The sequence below is a fragment of the Anabrus simplex genome, chromosome 7 (genome assembly GCF_040414725.1).
Source record: "Anabrus simplex isolate iqAnaSimp1 chromosome 7, ASM4041472v1, whole genome shotgun sequence".
NCBI lineage: Eukaryota > Metazoa > Arthropoda > Insecta > Orthoptera > Tettigoniidae > Anabrus > Anabrus simplex.
The window spans coordinates 181,563,957-181,579,367 of record NC_090271.1 but is presented as its reverse complement, the minus strand read 5'-3'; the positions used below and the strand labels follow the sequence as shown (position 1 = coordinate 181,579,367).

Genomic DNA, 15,411 nt, shown 5'->3' with positions numbered 1-15,411 from the left:
CTAGCGGCCTGCTACGTTAAGAACTATAAATATTTATCTCTGAACGCAGTCGAAAAGACTGTGACGTGCCCTCTCCAGGGTTAATTGCAAAAAATCCATTTATTAATAAAAATGTGCTAACTGAAGAATTTCCTCACTGCCATAAAATTCTGTTCAGTGTTATCTTGAGGGAGGCACAAGAAATCCAGAATGTGGAACTTGCTGCATACTTCATTCTTGACCGTAGCAAGGTGGCACTTCCAGTAATGAACCGTATTTCTACTAAATTTGTTAGGAATTGCTTGGTGTCTTTTTTTTTTTTTTTTGTTGGTAAAAACTAAGTTGCCAATGGCAAATGGGTGAGTAATTCTCAAGGGCTGAAGGAAGCACAATATCAAAGTAAAACATGAACAAACATTTATTATCAGAAAGGAATCATCTTTACTCATGTCATTAGAATTTACAAGAAAGAAAGAAAGAAAGAAAAGAAGGAAAAGGTAAATATACTGCATTTATGAAGTTAATGCCTTTCTAGAAACCGTTGCACAAAGCATTTTGCTGTTTAACTTTTGCTCATCTTAAAAATTTAAAATATATTACAGTTAATAAAGCTGTTTAAAATAATACATTTTTATCCACAATGAAGGATGTAATTAAACAATTTAGCTTAACATATAGTTCATTGATAAAGCTTTTCCACCAGAAATAAAATATTTAATAGCCACAAAATGTATGTAAATGACTAGAAATATGACAACCCATAAAATCATCATGATTATAATACTTGCCTGCCTTACACATCTCATTACATAATACTTTATTTGGTATACAAAATAAAGTATGAAACTCATTTTGTACATTTGTCAGATAAAGTAAAAAATACATTTTGCACATTATCCTGCACGAACAAGTCTATTTAAAAGGATCTTATTTTAGTGTAGCATTCAGTAAAGTTTACAATACTTTACTCTGCAGTGCTAGATAGCTTACACAGCATAGCTCAGGAATATTTCCTGTTTCTTGGAACTAGCATTGAGGAGGAACTAACACTGTTGAAAGCAATTTCCTGGTTTTATTTCATCAGAATTTTCATACCAATGAAGAATTGAATCCAATAATAGTCTCCAGAATAACATTTTGGTAATACATTGTATGAGCCATCATAAAAATCAAAATGGCTGTTTTTCATACCAGTGTCATGAAATCAAATTTAAACAGGAGTTTTAAATATATATACATATGCACACACACACAACATGTCCTACCAATACATTTATTGGCACATGTGGATTAAAACCATTCTGTGGTGCCTCAAAAGCAAATGACATTAATTTACTGTACTTTTGTTTCTGAAAGCCTACACAATACTAAACTGAATGGTATTTCAATATGCAAATCAGAATTGCACCTCCACAGTAAAATGCATTTCTGGATTGCCCATTATTTCAGTATAAACTGAATGTACGAATCATGCAAACGACTGCTGGGAACAAGCACCATGGGCCAAAAATCACTTGATACTCAAGACATTAATTAAATCAATAATTTTACTGAAAATTTTACATTCTGAAGCCCACCTACTGTTTATTTGTAAAGCCTAGCATAACCTTACTTTTATATTCCTAATACCAAAGTTAACAGTTTTAAGGAAAAAGAGGGAAGATGAAGATATAATTTGCACAATGGTATGAATTGTGCATGCTTTTTAATATGCTAGACTAAATGGTATTGAGTATCGTTAAAGGTTAATATCATGATTTTAAAGAAGGCATTAATAGGAGAGATGAAGTACCATACTGATGTTTCCTCTTTCTTAGATCCTTAACCAACAATGAGATAATAAATATGGTAGGCTTATATGTCTCTCCAAATGCTAGGTGCAGATCTACTACTATCTACTACTTATCCATATAACTCCAAATCTATTTTTTTAGTAATTACTATAACAATAAATACTGCACACTTGTAATAATTATGCTGTCACGGAAGATCAATGATGACATTTTAAAATTTACCAATACTTATTGCTTCAGTTTGTATTGATACTTAACAATATTAAACATATTTTCTGGTTAAAGCAGGGAAATACATGAAAGTATAAGGTGACTCCTGGCCCACAACATTTGAAATTAAAGCTTTGTTATACTGAAACATGTGCTTAACCCTCGAACCGGTAGTTGAAATAGTTCTAACCGGTGGGTGTGCACCACAAATTTGCAGTACCTGATGTATGTCACTTTGACAGATGTATTATTCACAGAATATGCACATATAATACACCAAAACATTCAGCATGAACTGGACTATTTGAAAAGTGGTTTGCATTTACCTTTAATGTAATAGTATTTTTATTTTCCGCCCCGTTAAATGCCCCCTCAAAAAATCAAGAAATATTTTTCAATTAGACATCAAATATAAATGACGAATCTCTTTTTCATAAAATATTTAAAATATACATTTTTGTAGAGAAATTAATTCCGATTATAGGTATGCAAATTTTAAGTGAATAGTGTTAATACTTCAGGAATTATTCAATAAAAAGTACGGTATTTGATAGAGCTCTAACCGGTGGGTGTTCATAACCTACGTCAGGTGGCAGAACACCTCCATTCTGCTGCACTAGGCCTTGAATTTCCAGATGCATTTAATTCAATTACAATATCTTCATCATTTAAATCCGAAAATGTAGCCATCGTGTGTGCATAACACACAGTAAACAATGAAAGCAAGTCACAACAAAATCAACACGTGTTTCAAAGCTCTGCGAATTGCGATCTTCAATTGTTTCAAAGATATCGCACAAAAATGGATGTATTTAACAACGAAACCTTCCACATTCCAAGGAGAAAACATGCCTGGGTGAATGCTGCCATCTAACAGAAATATTCACAACAACTTCTAGCTTTATTTACTGGTTAAGTGGACCTGACGATCCATCGTCAGCGGCGGTTGAGATAGGCGCACACCTGCCGATCTATTGTCAGCTACCGGTTCGAGGGTTAATAAAACCATTTCTTGAAACAGGTACAACCATGAAAAATTCTATGACTACTTGTGTTCGTCAAGATATACTAATGATAGTATTATTGGTTTTACATCCCACTAACTACTTTTATGTCTTTTGGAGATGCCCAGGTGACAGAATTTTGTCCCGCAGGAGTACTTTTACATGCCGGTAAATTTTCTGACACAAGAGTGGCGTATTTGAACACCTTCTAATACCACTGAACTGAGACAGAATCAAACCTGCCAACTTGGAGTCAAAAGGCCAGCTCTCTACCATTTGAGCTACTCAGCCCAGTTCAAGATATACAGACTGTCAGCATGCTCAAAGGCATTATGATCTATAATACAAATTTATTTATAAAAATAACTTACCGAGTAAGTTGGCTGTGCGATTAGGGTCGTGTAGCTGTTAGCTTGCGTTCGGGATATGATGGGTTCGAATCCCACCTTCGGCAACCCTAAAGATGGTTTTCCATGGGTTCCCATTTTCACACCAAGCAAATGCTGAGGCTGTATCTTAATTAAGCCAAAGCTGCTACCTTCCCAATCCTAGCTCTTTCTCATCCTTGCGTCGCCAAAAACCTTTGATGTATTAATGTGACGTTAAACCACTAGTATAAAAAATAAAATTAATGAATGAGCTAACTGAGATAATATTTATCTACAGAGATTATTTTCAATTTTCCTTCTAATAAGAACTCCAGATCTTTAAAAGAAAATAATACACTTCAGTATGGTCAATAATACTGCCAATATTTTTCAAAAGAAAAAGAATATCAGAATAACGAACATAACAAATACAACAAAATTACATTTAAAGTACAGTAGGTACCAGCAGTTGTTTTACTAATAATTACTATAATAATACATTCTGGCCCTTCCAGTATTTGAGAACAATAACTTTGCAAAAGTGTGTCAAAAATAAAATAACTGTAGCTGACAAATAGTTTGAATGATTATATAAATAAAATTACACATTCATAACAGTATATAATATCCAACAACTCTAAACTTAATTTCTTTAAAAACATACCATGAACCTGCATGAAACTATAGCCCATAGGACTACTGTAGAACAGGTACTATTTCTTCTGTAAAATGAGAGTATAAAGGAAAGTTGTTAAAACAAAAATCTAACTTATAGTAATGAATACTTGAAAATGCCCACTCTTCTTCTTTAGCATCAAAACATTTCATCCTCATGATAATACCATGATCAAATTATTAAATCTTTTTATAAAGTAAAATGGTTTATAAAGAGCAAAGAGCCTCAGGGCAGCATCAATTCAAATCAGGATTTACTGTATTACATCTATAAGATGAAATAAACTTTCTGTACTTATCATTTTCCTTTGTTTGGTAAATATTGAACAACACACATCGTACTTTACTGCAGTATAATATGCAGAGTTAAATTTTATATGGGTAAAAATTCTACAATTCGTATATTCTTAGTAAAACACCGAACAGCCAAGGCATTTCTTGTACTTCACTCAAGTGTTATGTAATAAAACAACATACATTCACTACACTAACTTAACAAAATCCCTTCACCTAACTACAAACTTAACTATACAAAAGTTAATGAACAATTTGCTCTCACTAGAGACAGGCACCATAATGAGTAATAGACTGCTAATGGACAGCATGTAGCCAAGTCATCATAGGAACTATATGTAGTGGACCAGCCACAGCTTATAGAAAAGCACAGATAACTACAGTAAGGCCTATGATTTAAACAACTTGACAATGATAGATGATGAAATGAAAGGTATATCAGCAAATTCTTTGTCGAACAAACTGATGATACCAGGGAGATAAAATCAAGACCACCACTACTCAAGTGTTCTTCATAATCATGTCAAATATGAGAGGTTTCAGCTTCTATTATTCAATAATAGATCTCAAACTTTAATTACATTCCAAAACTGCCATTATCTATGATTCAAAATCATTCTACTTTATAATTGTTGATCATTCCCATTCATAGAAGATGCTGAAGTAACAGTCATTAACAATGGATCTAAGAACTTAAAATACAATTAACAATGACACAGTAAACATCACATTTTACTAACAGCAACCTGACTAGCATTTACATGAATGGTTCACATTGGACTCTATCCATTTTCAGCAGAAGGCAGCATTATTATCACATTCATACAATGCACTGATCAGTAGTAGTTAACAGATAAGAAAATATCTTATTTACACATTTACAAAAAAAATTCTGAAGGCTTCATGTATATCCCAAAATGGATATAACATTTATTGTAACTAAGCCCGCATTATGGGGTCAGAACATATTCTTCTGTCATTTCATGCAGAAGAAAAATAATTTGTACAATGAAGCCCACCAGTGTCTTTTTAAAAAATTATGTGAGCCAGTTCTCCAGGATGAGAAAACGTTATTATGATTAAACAATATATTTTCAAAAAGATTATAATTTATTGGCCACAAAAGTGGAGCTCTAAAGATCTCTAACAAAAACTTTTCTCCTAATACAACACAGAACCTGTACATGTTTCAAGGAATGTCATCCCACGACACTGCCGTTACTCACTGGTGCCCCCACTTGGAGATGCAAGCAGAAGTTTAAAGACCACCACCACTACGTTCTACTGAGATCTGCTTTTTCAGCAACTCGCGTTCGTGGTGCTCCTCTTCCAGTTCCGCTATACGTGCAAATCGAGAATATGCTACATGGCCTGACTTGATAGCGGACATCATCTGAAAAACAAAAATATTGAGAACGACATTACTGCTAAGAATTTGGATACTGCTTGCAAAACCACTATCTAAAATATTTCAGCTTAGAAATTGTGCTGGTAAGGTTCTGTCATCTAAGGTTCAAAATTGCACAAATTATGCAAAAGAATTCTTCATCTTAATGATAGATGCGCTATAGTTCAACATTTCTCTGACAACACTGTCACACAGTAGTTTTTTGCAGGTGCAACAAAGATGTATTACCTAACATAAAGGCAACTAGTTAAATTGTTTCTTAATTGTAAATATACAGTGAGACCCCATTAATATGTGCCTGCTTAATACAGGTTTTTTTCAGATCCCTGCACATTTTTTCTATGTAAGTCTTTTAAAAATTATACCCATACCGGTATATTGCACTCAATCTCCATCTATTATGCATTATTCACAGAATATTTTGTATTCATTTTCAGCAATGCTTGGAAGAAAAGTTAAATTTACGTTACTTGTTTTAGCTAGGGTCATAAAACTGTATTCTGTTCTTTATTTGCTGGTTCTGCAACATATTGGTTCCATCTCCTGCGCTCTTTAAACCTATACCTTTGTACAGAACAATACTGTGACTGCTGAGTCATTACCCCTTCTCTCGCACTCACATTCCTTAGCTCTGGAAAACTTTGCTGGTCAGTTTCATGTTGTCCTTGGTGGATTAAAATGAGTATTAAACTCACTTCAGAAATTCTTGAATTAGATGAAATCACTTGACAAAAGGATAATGATGAATCGTTTATTAAGAAGTGAGTCATAACCGATGGCTTCATTCTATGATACGACTCCTGCTGTTGTAGATTTAGTCGACTTGCTGTGTTGTTCAATGATGGCCTCCGTGGCTTCACGACTTGAGATGGCATCTTCACTTCTCCGTATACCAATAGATGGCGGGCTTGCATCACATCAGCTTTGGAAAGTTTTTCTTTCCATCAGATATGTAATTTTTTTTCTTGACAAAAAGCTCTTGTAGATAACTTGTTGGAAAATGGACCTGATACGTTTTGGCATGGCATTTCTTACCTATAAACGCTTTTTTAAACGCTTTAAAAGATGTTATTACCTCTTGCACTTTCGAGAGATTGCTTATTGTTCTTATCTTTGGGACACTCGACGAGGTAACAGTATCCTTTGAACCTATAATTTAGGTATTTGATTTTCTTTCCGCTGCTAGTTCCCTTGTATGTTTCTGTTACTTTTATTTGTGCTTGCCACATTTTTCTTCCAGGTGTTTTTTATTTATCTTTATATTTCTTGAGTTATTGGATTGTGTTTGATAAGCGCCTTGTTATTCTACGTATGTATTGGTACATGTCCTCTCAGTTATATGTAATTGATGTTTTATGCTACAACGGAGTGATCTGTACATTTATTGTGCATGTATGCTCCTTGTGTGGATTTTTCCTTTCTCTGCCATTCATAATCCATGTCAGTGCTGGGCTTTACTAGCATTGTATAGGATAGACACGGTTGAAGTTTGAAGGTACTTATGTGATTGCTACTCCTATTTCGGAAGGGATGCAGATATTTACACATATCATATGCCTTTTAAACTTATTCATTTGAGCATTTGACTTGTGAATTGTTGTAGGTGAATTTGCATGACTACTAGTTTTCCTTTGGTTGTGGTTCTTTCGGCATATGTGCTAGTGCGCGAGTGTGTGTAAATGAGTAGTTTAATGGGGCGTATATCAACTATGGGATTTCCATAGATTTTAAATTTTTATTTCCTCCTTATTGTTGGCATGATTTGCCCCTTTTTTTCCCCAACCTCCTCCCATTACTTTTTTGGTATTTGAAGTAAAAGATGGCGAGCATGTTTGTCTTAATTCTTGTTCCCTGTTATTTTTGTGCATTCTGCGCATGCTTAATACTTGGCCCACTAATTACATTTCCGTGATTGACTTTGATGATTGTTATCAAACTACTCCTTGATTATTAAAAAAGAAATCTTATTGTGTGTGAGAGGTAACATTTGAGTCGGGTTTTATATATGTGATACAGGAAAGATTTACTTCCTTTTCGGGATGTATAATCAAAGTCGTGGCTTGTTATTGTATTGAGATGAAAGCAATACACAACTACTATGTAAGTAAAGCTTGGTAAAGGTGACATGAAAAAGAATTCTGGTGTGAGTAAGAACCATATACCGGTATGTGCATTTATATGTAGGCTATATGTTTGCCCTTTTCTATTTCGAGACATTATCCTTTTTCTTCCAATTTTTAAACCTTCCTTTTAAATATTTCTTGGTTTGTATTGTACATAGATTAGCCTTTTATGCTCGTTTTCTATGGCCTAGGAGGCCCATCTCCAGTTCATAACCTGTTCACTGGTCCTTTCCAGTTACGGTCCAAACCCAACCTTTGGTATCATGATTATTGTTATGGCACTTAATTTCCACTGCGCACTCTAATTTTCTTGGGAATTTATCGTAGTAGAGATTCATATAATTAGCGGGTATGGGTGGTTCAGAAGGAAGCCATACTTTCAGTGTTGACTCAGTTAATGTAACTTTAAAGCTTTTCAGTCTGTTGAAAACTCTAATTGTAACACATACTGTATAACACTATAATATACTTGTAAAAAACAAAAAAACAACTATTTAACAAGGAAGGGCATGTTTCGTTCTACAAGAACATCCTCACTTTAAACCATGTGCACATAATATGTATAAGATTGTATAAATATTGTATAAACTTGTCAATGATTGCGAACTGGTGATGTACAAGTGAGATAAATTATGACTGTAGTAGTCCTCCACTACCACCTTAGTAACTTTGAGAAAGTTTTCTGTACTTATCTAAGCTGCTGACTGTCCGTTACCTCCAGCAACTGCATTTGAATCAGTTGAGCTGGTTCGAATTTGACAAGATGCCCTTACAACAATGCGAGTGATATGACAGTTTCTCAATGCTTCTGATGATATGTAAATGAGTGTCAAAGCAAAATTAAAAAATGTTGATATTTATTGTTCAGGTTTGTGTACCGAGACATATTATGATTAATGAGCCCCACCCAAACCAGTAAGATGTGTGTATATCGTGTATGCTATACCATTAATAGGTCAAGTGTTGTAAAACATCAACATTTGGCAAACAATAATGTAGCATTTACAATACTGTGCATGCAATATTTCAATTAAAATACTAAAATAATATTGAACATGTTCTGTATATGTTATATTGTATGTACTGCATTTGGTTTTCTTTCCTTAATATGCAGTCCCAGTTAAAATGCAGGTAATGCACAATCCCTTGAATGAGGTTTTATCAGGTTTTGCTCTAGGTCACATACAAAACAAAAGAGGTATTAGAAAAAAATATAAAGCACATGTTTTGAAACTAAACTTTTAACCAGAATGGTACCAGCTATAACAAACATGCTCCTCATCTTTGCATATGCTCAAAGACTTCAGAAGGAAGTGAAGATAACTGAAGAAGGCCATTCCATTTTGCTTCTGCAAATCTAAAACTACCAACTTACTTTTTGGTATAAATTAACTGATCAACTGATATACACCAAAATATTTTTAAATAAGCAACATTACTAGTTTTCATTACAATGGCTCTGAAATCTTTTGGTTAATAGCATACTGATTCTTTTTTGCTTTACGTCGCACTGACACAGATAGGTCTTATGGCGACGATTGGACAGGAAATGCCTAGGAGTGGGAAGGAAGTGGCCGTGGCCTTAATTGCCTGGTGCAAAAATGGGAAACCACGGAAAACCATCTTCAGGGCTGCCGACAGTGGGGTTCGAACCCACTATATCCCGGATGCAAGCTCACAGCTGCGCTACCCTAACGACACAGCCAACTCGCCCGGTGGCATACTGTTTTGTCATATGAAATACTGTTACACTCCCATATGGTAGGGGGGCTACTCTGCTGGCTTAAAGACATTTTGAATACTTGCAAACAGGCCTGGTAGAACAAAGACTACTGGAACACTCAAGAAGGATCTCAATCACCACTGAACTCCAACGGAGTTTCATTAATCTCGAAGTGATATTTCCATACATTTGAACAGTCTTAATATTAGCATATGGAGGGAAGAAAGAAAATATCCTTACATCAAGTAACAAGTCAACAGAGTTCTTAAGAAAACAAAATATAGAAGTCATAAGTTGAAAATAATGACCATGAAATGTTTACTCTCACAGGTAATACTGATTTGAGATCATTTCTAAAATTATTTCACGTCGTCTTTGGTTTTGGAGGATAAACTGGAGAAACATGTAGTTTCCTTCCGTCGTCCTCGCTGAACGTGATTGTGTCTGTAAACCCTTCAGAAGGAAGTGAAGATAACTGAAGAAGGCCATTACATTTTGCTTCTGCAAAACTAAAACTACCAACTTACTTTTTGGTATAAATTAACTGATCAACTGATATACACCTGAAGACAAAAAGAGCTTGAAGAGTTAGTGGAACTTCAAAGCTCATACATATTTACAGAACACTAATTACTACATTTTGACAAAAAAGAAGATGATTCTTGGGGTTATCAAAATACATCATCACATTGCTGCAGTTTCCAAAAACCTGCTTGTGCAAATAGGATTTTCAACTTTACTAATAAACAAATTAGAAACAAGAGCAACTTCTTCATGAAGGTCAAGAATTATGCAATTTCCCTTAATACTGAATATTCATAGTAGCAGAGTAATCCTGCGGTGCACAATGATTTCTTGGTAAACGATGTGATCCAGTTATTTCCCAGGAGAGTACAACTGCTACTCTGATCATCAAAATTCAATTAATATAACAGTGAACTACTGGTAGCCAAATGGAAAACCAAGATCTCTCAAGACTTGAACAATGATGAATTTAACACCACAGTTTCCTAGCCTCAGTGACTCATCTTTTACCTGGGCCGAAACATCTAGCTCAGAAATACAAAAGAAGAAGGAATGGCCAAATGAACACTGCACAACTAACATACTAGACATCTTCAAAACCCTGAGAGGTCAACGAAGAGAGATAAGGAGAAGAGAAGTAGTAAGTACATGTAGAAGTTAATTCCATTTTATTATTACAATCAGCAACAGAAAGCTATGTGCAAGGTTTTTGCAAGTGAGCACCCTGCTTGAACAGTTCTCATTGACAGTTACTTGCATTAAATGTGGTATAGGGCATGCACTATTTTCAATGGCAACATGCAATGCAACTTCGCCACAATAAAGTTGCTTTAATAATAATAATAATAATAATAATAATAATAATAATAATAATAATAATAATAATCTAACAAAACAACAAAAGACGCATTGCACGCTTATTTTTCTGGTATTTTCTCTCATCCCAATGATCATGTAAGATAGGAATATCCACCAAAGGTTGCCGAGAGCAAACGTGTTGAAATGTATGATTTATATAATCCGGTTATTTCCAAACATAATGTAATTCAGGTAGTTCAGGATATCTCAATAGACACCGCCAGTGGTCCTGATAATGTAATTGTCCAGGCTATCAAGAACACTACAGTTTCAGAAATATTTGCAATTATTGTTACCAGGATTTTAAAAACCAGGTTAGTTCCATCAACCTTCAAGAAAGCTTGAACAGTTCTCGTTGACAGTTACTTGCATTAAACGTAGTACTATTTTCAATGGCAACATGCAATGCAACTTCGCCACAATAAAGTCACTTTAATAATAATAATAATAATAATAATAATAATAATAATAATAATAATAATAATAATAATAATAATAATAATAATCTAACAAAACAACATCAATTAAGATGACTACTATTGTTGGCACCAAATCTATTATAACCAAGAAGAATAACTTACAAAAAAAAAGGCCACAATTCTGGCGAATAACATCAGGTCACTATTAAAATGCACAATTATATTTAAATCAAAATAGGGATATACTTCTGGATCACCCTGTATAAGTCAGGAGAACTAATTTTTCTTTTTCTAAAATAAACATCGTAATACTGAAAATTTATAATAAGTGTTTTAAAACTAGCAGCATAAAGTTTTTATGATACTGTTTGAAGAATGAAATTACTACAGCAGTGAGCAATGAGAAGCCATGCTCTGCCATATAATCAGTGATAAGGTAGGTGGAGGCCTCCAAGCATGAAGTGTTTCTTCTTAATTAGCTCAATTTTTAATCCTTTTTATAGAAACATATTCAAAATATTCTGTGAACAGCTGCTTTTAATGCACCTGTTCTGTTTATAAACATAGTTAATGCAGAGAAAGTTTAGAGAAAAACAAATAAAATGCTCTCATTTTAATATACACGTTTTACTTATTAAGAAGAGGTTTTCACTCACAACAAACAATACATTACATTTCTTCACAGCCATGAGCAATAGCTCTTCAAACACAAGATTAATCATTATCAACTACTATACCAAAATCAGTAAATCAGTAAAATATAAATATGTAATATAATACAGTTAGGGCATGCTAAGGGGCAAGTTATATGGACAGGAACAGGTGGTGGTTGACTTATGGATTAGCAAAAACCAGGTCAGGGAAGAAGTGATATGATTTCCTCATAACATATCCAATAACTATAAAATGAATTTATATTTACAACAATAATGTTTTATGTCTCTTCAACTATTTGTGGCCTTAAAAGAAAAACCAGATAGGCAGAAATCTGCCTGGAGAGATGTTTTTAAAAATACAGTACATGCTGTTATACATTCAATCTGCAAGCCTCCTGTATGAACTAAATTTAAAAGTCATTAAAAACCACGTCTTAACTATCAGCCTTGGTCTGTGTCGCTTCTCTTACCCTCTTCAGCCAGTCCATTGTTCTCCTAGAGATGTACCCTCCTCCATTTGTGTCACATGAGCCTGCTACCAAAGTTGGTTCATACATACAGTTTTATCCAACAAGTTAATTACTAAAAAAGCCTTTACCTCCACATTGCAAATGTCTTCCTGCTATTATTCCCACTGTTTTGTAACAGGAATCATGCTCACTAGTTACGTGTCTCTTACTTCCAGCTTATGAATGAGATATTCTGAGTCTGCCCAGCTTCCTCTCACATAAAGCAAAGTTGTTCTGAAAACAGAGCATTGTTCACTGCTTTCCTGCAGAATACCACTGATTAGAGCTGTGAGTTCACTCAATTAGCTCTCCTTCTTTCAATGGTTAACATGCTGGGAAATCTGCTGACATGAGTTTCTTGTATTTAAGTTCTCTAAAATGCCAATCAACTAAGCCAGGATTCAATTTCACTACTCAGAGAATAGAAGGCAGTCAGCTAACCAACTGTCTGGGTCCATGGCTAAATGGTTAGCATGCTGGCTTTTGGTCACAGGGGTCCTGGGTTTGATTCCCGGCAGGGTCGGGAATTTTACCATCATTGGTAAATTCCGCTGGCACAGGGGCTGGATGTATGTGTAGTCTTTATCATGATCACATCATCACGACGTGCAGGTCCCCTACGGGCGTTAAAAGACCTGCACCTGGCGAGCCAAACACTAAAAGCCATACGCCATTTCATTTCATCTAACCAAGCTATGTTGTTGTTCAGAAAGAATATTGTAAGATGGCAAAAGTTTCATAATATGAATTCTTCCTTTCTAAATATAAAGGCACCAGTATATGGATACGACCATATGACAGAGCAGAACAGGGACCAAAAAGAGGAGAGGAAATTATAGAACAAAGACATTTTATTAGTGGGCTACAACTGAACCATATTTTATCCAAATCACTGATGGGGAAACCTATAAAAATGAAAGTGGGCTGAAGAGGTCCATTAACAAAGTATATGCTTGTTCATGTAGCTATTAACAGCATGCCGAAAAACTGCAGAGCATTTCTTAAAAAGAAAAGGTGTGTTTCAGTGACTTGATCTTGAAACTCACGCATCTCAGTCAGAACTGTTTTAGAACTGATGGATGCATTTTACTAAGATGCCCAATGAAACGGAAGTACATGGACTAGCTGATGAAGCTATTTCTATGGGTTTAAAAAATCATAAAAAGATTGGAATTCAGCATAATTTTGAGTTTTAATAATAATAATGTTATTTGTTTTATGTCCCACTAACTACAATTTTAAGGTTTTCGGAGACGCCGAGGTGCCGGAATTTAGTCCCGCAGGAGTTCTTTTACGTGCCAGTAAATCTACCGACACGGGGCTGTCGTATTTGAGCACCTTCAAATATCACCAGACTGAGCCAGGATCGAACCTGCCAAGTTGGGGTTAGAAGGCCAGCGCCTCAACCGTCTGAGCCACTCAGCCCGGCAATTTTGAGTTTTGAGGCCAAGGATGTACAGGATGGTACAAATGTCTTGTTACCCCTTAATTTTCAAAAAGTGGTGTATTCAATTTTAACCTCTATTTCAGATGGCCAACTCTTAGCTTACTGATGGCTGTTGGCTTAAAGGATTTCAATCCAAGATCCTTTTTCATGTATCTTAACATTGTGGTTTTTGTGATTCCAATCTCAGATGCTCATTTCAGCAGTGACTTCTTCAGCAATCAGAGCACAGATAACTATCCTATTGTGAGGATGGTTGCCCTGTTGTCTGTTTTCAATTGACTGTCAGAAACAGCTTGTGTTTCCAATGCAGTATTGTCCTTTTAGGAGAGGCTTCTTTGAGGAACTGTCTCACAAAGTCTTCTTGCACATTCCTTATTCTTACCTGTATGTGGATATTCATGTGTCCAAATACTAGCAACAAGCCACTCTTCTAAATTGTACAAGCTTGTGTAAAGTATACATCAGCTGATACAGTGCCTATCATGGAAAGGTAGAGAATTACATTATACTGTAGAACTTCAAAACACGTAACTCCTGCCTGATTTATCTGCTCATTACTTGGTACTCAATATTGGGGTTCACATGAGACTTTTACAAAATCTAAATCATCTCAAGTTTTTCAATAGTACAAGGATTGCACCAATATATTCTGTAACAGATAACAGAGGGACTATCTTCATGGGATGCAAGATTGAGTGGATCTGTGTTCATTCCCAAAACTCGCATCAAATTTGTCACCTCCCCTGTTGAATTTCAAGAACAGTAAATTTCTCTTAAGGCCTGTCTTCAAAGATAGGACAATGACATCTGGGATGACTATTTTTCTTATGATAAATGGTTGCTCAGCATCAGCAAAGAATGAACTTGCTTATTCGAGAAGATATAGTTAACAAAGAGATTATCTTATAGAATGGCAGCCAATATTGCTACAAATATTTTTCAGATTCTTGAGTATGTAACAGACAGAAAGGCTTGCCTGTTAAAAATCAATGTTGATCTTCCTCAATTTTAGGCTTAATAAGTTTCCTTATTCCACTCTCTTGGATGGACTCAATACTCTCTTAACCTATGATACAGAACAGACACACTGCTGTAGTTTGTGTACATTTTCTGATCATCTTTCTTAAATAATGGAAAAACAGGTTCCTGCTTCGAGTCACTGGGTATTTGACCACCTTCCAGACTTTTTTTTTTGTTCCATATCAGGTTCACACTGAATTTATTAATCTAGTGGACTTGTAACTCTTCATGTCAACTATTGTGTTCCCACTTCCAGCTGTCCATTTCATTCTTTTTATTTCCTTTATTGCTATGTTGGATTGAAGGAACCTCATCCAGCAGGTATGCATTTTTCTACAGTTCAATAAGGTGTTGAAGTACTTTCAAAACTTCTGTTTATAATTTCTTGTTACTACTCCAT

The 15,411-nt window shown here is 34.9% G+C and overlaps 1 protein-coding gene across 1 annotated transcript in view; it reads right to left on the bottom strand.

The window, feature by feature from the left end:
- Positions 1-397: 397 nt before the first annotated feature.
- Positions 398-15,411, bottom strand: part of Gpo1 (glycerophosphate oxidase 1) — a 155,703-nt gene continuing 140,689 nt past the window's right edge. Inside the window, exon 13 of the mRNA XM_067151486.2 lies at positions 398-5,716. Coding sequence (XP_067007587.2) covers positions 5,582-5,716 — 135 coding nt within the window. The 3' untranslated portion in view covers positions 398-5,581. The remainder of the gene's footprint in view (positions 5,717-15,411) is intronic.